The 9,367-nt window shown below is 49.4% G+C and overlaps 1 protein-coding gene across 1 annotated transcript in view; it reads right to left on the reverse strand.

Annotated features, from left to right (window-relative positions):
* Positions 1-4,196, reverse strand: part of RHPN2 (rhophilin Rho GTPase binding protein 2) — a 58,505-nt gene extending 54,309 nt beyond the window's left edge. The window contains exon 1 of the mRNA XM_029209428.1: positions 4,084-4,196. Within this exon, the coding sequence (XP_029065261.1) occupies positions 4,084-4,152 (69 nt within the window). The 5' untranslated portion in view covers positions 4,153-4,196. The remainder of the gene's footprint in view (positions 1-4,083) is intronic.
* Between the last annotated feature and the right edge of the window lie 5,171 nt (positions 4,197-9,367).

A 9,367-nucleotide genomic window follows, 5' to 3' on the forward strand; every position in this document is an offset into this window, starting at 1 on the left:
CTCCCAGAGGACGGCGAGGCAGAGATAAGGTCCCACAATGCTGCACTTTGTACTGAAGGTCTTCTTCCCCTTACTGCTAAGGTCTTTCATTTAGGCCCTTTCAAGAGCCTTTCTCTAGTTTTTTTCTAGCTAGCTTTCTCTTGGCCAAGAATAGGTTTTCCTGTGGGTTTCAGGACTATAGCCCCCAGAGAGCCCTGGAGATGGGACCAGCTCTCAGGATGTAGTGTCTTGGAAATGTGTATTGCTCTGCATTAACTATAGGCCCAAACACACATTCTTCCAAGACTTTCATTAGGATAAGCATAAAAATCTGTTTGGGAAAAAGAAACTCCATTTCCACTGGTCATTCTTTTAAGAAAATAATTTAGTATTTAATTATTCTTATAGAACTGTACCTCTATTTAAACATATTAGTGTCAAGAAAGAAAACAAAAAGTGAGAAGCCAGAGAAGAGAGAAACATATTGTGATAGACCAGAAAGATTCTGTATTTTTTGTTTTTTTTTTTTTTTTTTGCTCTACACGGGCCTCTCAGTACTGTGGCCTATCCCGCTGCGGAGCACAGGCTCCGGACGCACAGGCTCAGCATCCATGGCTCACGGGCCCAGCCGCTCCGCGGCCATGTGGGATCTTCCAGGACCGGGGCACGAACCCGTGTCCCCTGCATCGGCAGGCGGACTCTCAACCACCGCGCCACCAGGGGAGCCCTTTTGTTTGTTTTAAATTCAGAGAGCCCCCTGCCCCAAGCTGCTCACCCAGGAGGCCAGGGTCTGTACTGGTGTCCATGTCTGACCTGTGGCCAAACTGAGTCCTTGTCCTCGGGCTCTGTACAGCCATGTCCTGCACAACCCCAAGAAGACCCTGATTTGCCAGGGGGCCCTCTCTGCCAAAGACCGTCTCACACGTTCAGGGCCCAAGACCAGCAGGCAATAGGAACCTCCTCATTCTAAACAAACCTGCCTTCTTCTCTCTCCTCTACCCCCATCCCCCCCAGCAACTATTTTCTCTGCCCTTCTTCCACCTGTACTCCACCACACTGACTTGAAAGATTTTTCTTTGATGTGGACCATTTTTAAAGACTTAATATTTTATTGAATTTGTTACAATATTGCTTCTGTTTTATGTTTTTTGGTTTTTCAGCCGCGAGGCATGTGGGATCTTAGCTCCCCGATCACGGATCGAATCCGCACCCCCTGCATTGGAAGGTGAAGTCTTAACCACTGGATCGCCTGGAAAGTCCTCACCACACTGACTTTTGCCCCCAATTCTCCACCTACTCATTTACCAACAACCCCCTAAAGGACTAAACCCAGTATTTTCCAGGGCTCTTCTGACTTGTCAACCTCATCTCTCCACTAAAAAGATCTCTTCTCTCAGCTGCCTTGATACTGTCACCCTCTGGGCTTGTTTACCATCTCTCTGCCTGTCCCTTAAATGGAGGCATTATTCTCTTCTGCCTTGGGTCCTTTTTCACACTATCCCACTGCCTCCCACACTGGTGTCCCCCAAAGCTGCATCTCCAGCCAGGGTGCTCTCGTGGCTGCCGGGTTCATGGAGTGGGCTCCCCACTGGGACCACCATTCAGATGTCGCTTAGGGGCCTCAAGCCCACCACCTCTACCTCGGCCTCCTGGTTGCCCCGCCTCAGTGAGGCGCCTGACCATCCCCCCAGACACCAAAGGGCAGACATTTTGGACTCCCATTAGCAGCACTTCCCCACCATATTTGGTCCATTAGTTCTTCCCATCCCTGTTGACTGCCTTTGCTCAGGCCCTCATCACTGCACCCTCCCCACTGGGATCCCTGCCTCCAGTCTGGACCCTTGGTTTGAGTTAGGGGTGCAAGCTGTTGGAAAGGATGGGTGGTGAGGCTGTGTTTACCTAGTGCTTTACATAACTGACTGAAAAGTCATCAGTAGATCGTATCGGAGTAGGACAGAGACAATATGAGGATTAACCTTCCACACTCCTCCTCCCTGCCTGGCTCCACCATTGCCTCTCCCCCATCGCTCACCTACTGATCACTCAGCTTTCCAAGTGGTCTTTCTGTGACACAAATCTCACACGTCTGGTCCTGCATGAAGCACTTTGATAGATCTCCAGGTTCCCTTCCCATGCATCCAGGAGGCATGACTCCCGAACAGCTTAGTTCCCACTTACACCTCCACACCCCCAAGGGTTCACTCACAAACGCTCACAATCCTGTACCTTCACCCATGCTGTTCCCTCTACCTGAAGTGTTCAACCTCCCCTCCTTCACCTGTATGACATCTACCTCTCATTCAAGGAGCATTGGTTTTAGGACAAACTGGCTCAGGTCACACAGCAGGCAAAGTTCCACGTTGACACCTTTTATTAACCTTGTACTAGGAACACTCTTTGGACTACTATGACGTAGCACAATGATCATTACAAGGTCTCGCTTTCCAAAGAGATGTTTCTAATTGCAAACCAGTGATTCATCTTATTTCGCACCCATGATTCTCTTTATCTACCACCGGAGAAACCGCACCTGAAAAACACTCAGCTTTGCATCCTTTCACAGCTCCCTTGCCTTCCACTCAGTCCTATGTACATCCTCCCCTGGAAAACCTGTTCTGGAAGACAAGGGAACATAACCCTGGCACGTGTTCACCACCTCTTCTGCCCCTTCCTCTGTTGTTTCCCCCAGATGCTGCTATAGGTCCAGACCTCCACCTGTTCAGAGGACAATTTGGGGAGGAAATGAAGTCCCAGAAAGATGCAGCAACTTGCTGGAGTCTACACTGCAATTTTGTGGGGGAGGCAGTCAGGATTTGAGGCCCTAGGCTGAGATCTAGGGATTCCCAGGCCTGGCCTCCTTCTGCAATTCCATGGCCTGTGATGCTCTGTCCCCAGTGCCACACAAAATTAGAAGTTATAATCCTATAATTCCATGATGACATCTTTTAACTTAAATACACCTTAAAACTACTCCTTTTTTTTTTAACCAAGAAGAATTTTTCCAACTCTGTCCTCACCTGTTTCCAGATTCTCCTCCTGCCCATCCTCTAGGGCCACTGCTCCTCACCAGAAAGCAAAAGCCCAAAGGCAGCGTCATGGGAGAAGGAGGAAGACGCCAAGAGCATTCACTGGCTGGATCATTAGGTGTGGAACAATTGAGAATTGACTGTTCTGTGGGAAACAGTTTCACTGCCCTGTTTATAATTTCGTCCTCTGCCTTCGGTCATAGAAGTTATAAAAAAACAATTTCTCAACCCACCTAGTCAAACATGGCCAAGAGCCAAAGGCTATTTTTAGACTCATAGGAACAAGGAAGAAGGATGGAAGGTGTCCCCGTGCCTCCGGGCTCAAAAGCATCTTTGTAGCCCAGGCCTTGCAACCTACGGACATCCCAGTGACCCCGCTCCGTGGACTGGAGCCACTTTTGACGGGCTGAGCTGCGAACCTTCAGGGCGGGAGGCCACGGTATGTACCAAGCTCCCGCGGAGCCCGTACCTCCCGCAGGTCTACCCAACAATCGGATAAATCCGCTTTAGCGAAAAGTGGTGAGGGGGCGAAACCGCTGCCCTCACGTCTGCAGCGCGTACGCCCTCCTGGGCAACTAGGGGCAGAGATGGGGGCGAAAAAGTCGAAGAGGCAAACACTGGAAGCATTCTGGAGGCAAAAGGGGAACGCCATCCCTTCTGAGGGGCTCCTATTTCCACGCGCCCCGGCCAAGCGCTCGGGTGGAAGCTGGGCTCGGGTCCCCACGCGCCGCAACGCCGAGGGCGCCAGCGCACTGGGAACCGGTCCCTTCCCCAGGGCCGCGGGACGGCCGACGGGGGCGACCCCGAGCACCGCTCCTGGTCCTGTCCTCCGCTGGCACCTGCGCGGGGAGGCCCAGACACCACTCCCCAGCCCCGTAAGTCACCTGCTCTCGGCCGCCGGGTGCACCGCCGCCGCACCCCTCCACTCCGACCCTCCGCCGGGCGCGCCCCCGGCCAGTGCGCCCCCTCCCCCTCCAGGCCTGGTCGACCCCGGCCGCGCGCCCCGCAGCCCCCTCCACAGCCTGGGGGGAAAGAAGTCTGGAGCTCGCAGAATCCCAGCCCGCCCGAAGCCGCCCACCTTCCGAAAGTAGCCGTCGTCCTCCTTCTCCAGCGGCTGGGGGGCCGCGGACGGCAGAGTATCGGTCATGCTGGCAGCGCGGGAGCGCAGAACAGACTGAAGCTCATCTGCGCGCTGGCCAGAGAGGGCGCCTGGCCCCGCCTCCGCCCCGCCCCGCCCCGCCTGAGTGACCGCCCCTCTAGCTCCGCCTGAGGTCCGGCCGGGAGCCCTGGAGACCAAGCCAGGCCCGCCGAGACCACGCCCCCGGTCCCGCCCCGGCTCCGGATTGGCCGAGCGCAGCCTTGCCGCAGGCAAGGCTGGCGGAGGGGAGCGCAAAGATCCCCTCGGCTCTTCGCTCGCTCTCTCCCAGCCTCAGGGGCTTAATCTGGGAGTGGTTGCAGCCTCATTCCGGGAGCGCAGGGGCGGGCCGGGGGTCTCCGCTGCCGCAGCGAGGCCCGGGTTGGGGATCCAGCTCCTCGTCTGGAACCTTGGGGATAAATGCAGCGAGTGGGTGAAGCTACGGCTCCTGCGCGCACGACGAGGGGACAGTGACCATACCCGATGCCACGTCGAGGGCGTGGCGGGAGCGCTGGGCCCTGGGCCGAGCAGTCAGGAACAGCTTCCCGCCAAAAGGGATCCCGGGGCAGAGTCCGGGACGCTGAGGGAGAGTTGGCGGCGCCACCGAGGGCCTTGGCGGGTGACTCAAACCTGTTGGCACAGCGATCAACCCCCTGTCCCCCAACCCGCTCTGCAGAAACCAGGCGGATCCACTGGGAGGTCACAGATGGCGAGGGGAGAGGGGTCCACCCAAGGAAGGATCCCCAGAAAGGGTTTCGTGCCCAAGAGACTCGACGAGTATCCTTGAGCACGTTTCTTAACCACCACTTCGAACCTCAGATTTCTCAACTGCAAAATGGGTCCGGATCACCCTCTCTTGACCTGGTTCAAGGTATTACAACCAAAGTGGTGTATAAGCGCTTAGCTGCTTGGTAGGGACGCGAATAGCTTAGGAGCGAAAGGGGGACTCCTGGAGACAGGGGTCGCACCGCTCTGTCTCCCAGCTCCCCTGATCGGTGGACTGCGCGGGTAGAACTAGCAGACAGGGTGCCAGGACTGGGCTGCCGGAGCCGGAAGCCCCCCAGCGGCCACGCCCCTCCTGGCCAGCGTCCTGCAGTTTCTACCCCCTCTCCCAACTAAGGGACACCTTTGCGCAGTTACTGCTACATTTGGCCGTCGCGTAGGTGCCACAGGTAGAGCACAATACAATCTGCTTTCAAAACAAGCCAAGCGTTTCCTTTTCTTCTTAAAAAAAAAGAAAAAGAAAAAAGTATGTGCATCAGGGGGATGTTCAAGAGTTTAAAATAAATGGTAGCAGCAGCCAAGTAAATGTTTAAAAAAAAAAAAAAAAGAAACTCATCATCACTGCCGGCTCCAAGACGCAGCACAAGAAAAGGCGTTCTCTGAAAGGACTGTTTTAATACTAAGAAAGAACCTGAAGAATCTTAAGCAGCTGGGACAGGTGTTTGGGAACCTGTGGCAAATGCAGAAACTTCCCTTCTCTCTTAGGGTCAGAAATGAGTATCAAGCTAATTTCAGCATTGTCGGTCACCCTAGAATTAATTCATGGCCCTGGAAATGTACACTCCTCACCCCCAGCTGGGACTTGAAAACAACCGCTTCCGTTTTGGGGATCCTGGGGTGGCGGGTCACTCTATACTACTGCTGCTACTACTAATAATAAAGTTATCAATAATAGAACCTCTATTCTAGCCAGAAAGTTTGTAGGTATTATGTTTCACGAACCTTCTGCAAATAAGAGAAATGAATAATCTCCATTTAACAGGTGAGAAGATCGAGGCTCAGAGGAGTGAAGTGGTTAAGGGCACGCTAGCCATTAGTGGCTGAGATCCGTGTTTAGTTCAGGGCTGCTGACTTCAGTCATTCCCTACCACTCTCAGATTTTTGTCATCTCCTTCTACTACCTTAAAGTTCCAATCGCCTTTACAATTTGTCACATATACATATCACTCGTACTATTATGGACTTAATAGTCTTCCTTAAAATTACTCACTTTAAAACACACACTTCTGTCATACAATGGTTAAAGAAATATAGTTTGTATAATAAATACTATATCTAGTGCAATGACCCACAATTTTATTAGAACTGAAAATCCTAATCAGACCTGACTAGTTTTCAGAAATAAATAAATAAAAATAAAATAAAATTACTCACTTTAACACTTTATTTTAAAACACAACTATGTCATAACAATAAGCAGAAAACCAGTGCTACTTTGACCTATGCGGACATACACATAAAAGTGAATATAGTGAAAACCAAAATCTGTTATTTAATCTAGCCCAACACCTTTGCCTTCTTGAGTTGCTTCTTTTATTAAAAAGGAAGAAGAGCAAGAAAAGGAAGCCTGCTGTTAAGGACACACCAGCCCCCACCCTGATACTAGCTTCAGAGGAAAAGAAGCACTTCTCTGTGCGTCCCAACAGGCATCTCCTGGCCCTGTGAACCATCTGTGACTCCTTGAGGCTGTGCAGGACCAGACATCTCTAGACATTCTCATGGCTCCTTGCAGGGGGCTCACAGGCCTGAGCCCGTATCTCTGATCCTGCTGTGATCAGGAAATGAGAGCTGCTGCAGCTGACCCAGCAGGAGAGTAACATCTAACCTCCTATTTGTCAACCCAGTTGGTGGTGTGTGTCACAAGAACTGCCAGTGAGCCCCCGTGCTCCTAACAAAAGAGTCGGGGTGGGACTTTCTGAGATAGGCAAAGGTTTAAAATCTCAACTGCAAATAACTATTTTGTGAAGTCCCTGTTTTACCATCTGGCTGGGGCCAGCAGTTGACTGTCCAGGTACTCAGTTTCTTTAAGTAAAATGTAAGTCACACCTCCTAAGACTTGCTTGTTGAAAAAAGGAGCACTGGCTTCTCTAGGGGCAGCCTGATGTACATCCTGTCTTGGAGAATCTGATGAAATTTGCCAAATTAAAAGCAGAAATCACAAGTTAACCCTTAAGTGGGTGAAATTCATTGTAAATTATAGACCCAATTTTGCAATTTTTATGAAAAAAAAGTCTTAGAAATTGAAGCCATATGGTGCCATGGAGCGCTGACTTGAGAAAACCACACTAGATTTGGCAAGCTCTGCCACTAAGTCACCTTGGCCAGATCCTTCTACCCCTTGTGACCTCAGTTTCCCCAGCTCTGAAATATGGTCTTAAATGCATAGCAGTCATTTATTGCATACTTTATGACAGGAGCTGTGCTTTGCATTTTGCATACATGATCTCAGTTGATCCACAACCCTATGAAGTGGATACTTTTTCATCCCCATTTTAAAGAGGAAGAAGCTGAGGCTCAGAGGTCACCAGTCTGCTAAGTTAGATTGCCTGATGCAACACCATGCACTATGCTACTCTACACTGTTCCTTGAGATTTAAAAGGAAAGATATTTTGTCATATTTGGAAGAAGTGATTATGGATTAAAAATAAATGAGTGGGACTTCCCTGGTGGTGCAGTGGTTAAGAATCCACCTGTCAATGCACAGGACATGGTTTCAAGCGCTGGTCCAGGAAGATCCCACATGCCGCGGAGTAACTAAGCCCATGCACCACAACTACTGAGCCTGCACTCTAGAGCCCGCGAGCCACAACTACTGAGCCCACGCACCACAACTACTGAAGCCCGCGTGCCTAGAGCCCGTGCTCCGCAACAAGAGAAGCCACCACAATGAGAAGCCCGTGCACTGCAACGAAGAGTAGCCCCCACTAGCCGCAACTAGAGAAAGCCCGCACGCAGCAATGAAGACCCAATGCAGCCAAAATAAATAGATAAATAAATCTATAATAAATAAATAAATAAATGAGTGACAGAATGGCAAAAAATACCAAGTATTGGTGAGAACGTCAAGCAACCAGAATCTCATACATTGCTTGTGGGAGTGTAGATTGGTACTACCACTTTGGAAAACTGGCATTTTCTACTGAAGAGGGACATATGCATAACTTATGATCCAGCAATTCCAAACTAGGTAGATATCCAACAGAAATGCAAACATCTGTTCTCCATAAAACATGTACAAGAATGTTCACAGCTGCACTTTTCAAAATAGCCCCTAACTGGAAACTACTCAAATGCCCATCAACTGTAGAATGGATAAGAAATTGTGGCATATTCACATAATGAAAACGAACACATTACTATTACAAGCAACAAATATGCTGTGAGCAAAATATTTTGCTCACAAAAATATTATTGAGCCAAAGAAGCCAGAAAAAATACTGTATGATTCCATTTTACATAAAGTACAAAACAGACAAAATTAGTCTATTCTGGGATTATTGCTTCTGGGTTCTGGAAATTTTCTATTTCTTGACCTGCTTATTGTTACACGGATGTGTTCACTTTGTGAAAATGCACAGAACTGTGTGCATATATTGTATTTCAGTAAGAAAACTCAACAGAAAAAAAATGAGTGACACTGATTCCCAAGCATATAGAGCAGGTTTCTTTGCATGTCATGAGTGACCATCCCACTGCCAGCACTGATGTGTGGACCATAGGAACAAATTACTCCCTACCCAGATGATTCAGCCCATCTTCCTATTGGGCAGTTTCCTGAGATTTGTGCTTTCTCGCCTGTCTGAATAAGAAAGGAAGGGTATGTGGTGTTTAAGCTTCTACAGTTTTGCATAAAAACACATTGTTGAGAGAGTGGCAGGGACATATATACACTATTAAATGTAAAATAGATAGCTAGTGGGAAGCAGCCGCATAGCACAGGGAGATCAGCTCCATGCTTTGTGTCCACTTAGAGGGGTGGGATAGGGAGGGTGGGAGGGAGACACAAGAGGGAGGGGATATGGGGATGTATGTATATGTATAGCTGATTCACTTTGTTATACAGCAGAAACTAACACACCAGTGTAAAGCAATTATACTCCAATAAAGATGTAAAAAACACACACACACAAAAACCCATTGTTCAGGGGTTTCTGCTGCCAAGAATCAGGAGTATTGGGTAATTAGTGACCAGGGCTGCAGATGAAGCAGCCAGTCGTTCCTTCTGAAGATCTGGAGTCAGAAAGGTTGGTAATTACTGTTTTTATTATTATTATTTTTTAATATTTATTTATTTATTTTGGCTGTGCCAGGTCTTCGTTGCAGCACGTGGGATCTTCGTGGCAGCATGCGGCTCTTAGTTGCTGCATGTGGACTCTTAGTTGTGGCATGCGGACTCATAGTTGTGGCATGCATGCAGGATCTGGTTCCTCGACCAAGGTTCAA

Source organism: Monodon monoceros, unplaced genomic scaffold, assembly GCF_005190385.1.
Source record: "Monodon monoceros isolate NGI ecotype Baffin Bay Population unplaced genomic scaffold, NGI_Narwhal_1 Super_Scaffold_10, whole genome shotgun sequence".
Taxonomy (NCBI): Eukaryota; Metazoa; Chordata; class Mammalia; order Artiodactyla; family Monodontidae; genus Monodon; species Monodon monoceros.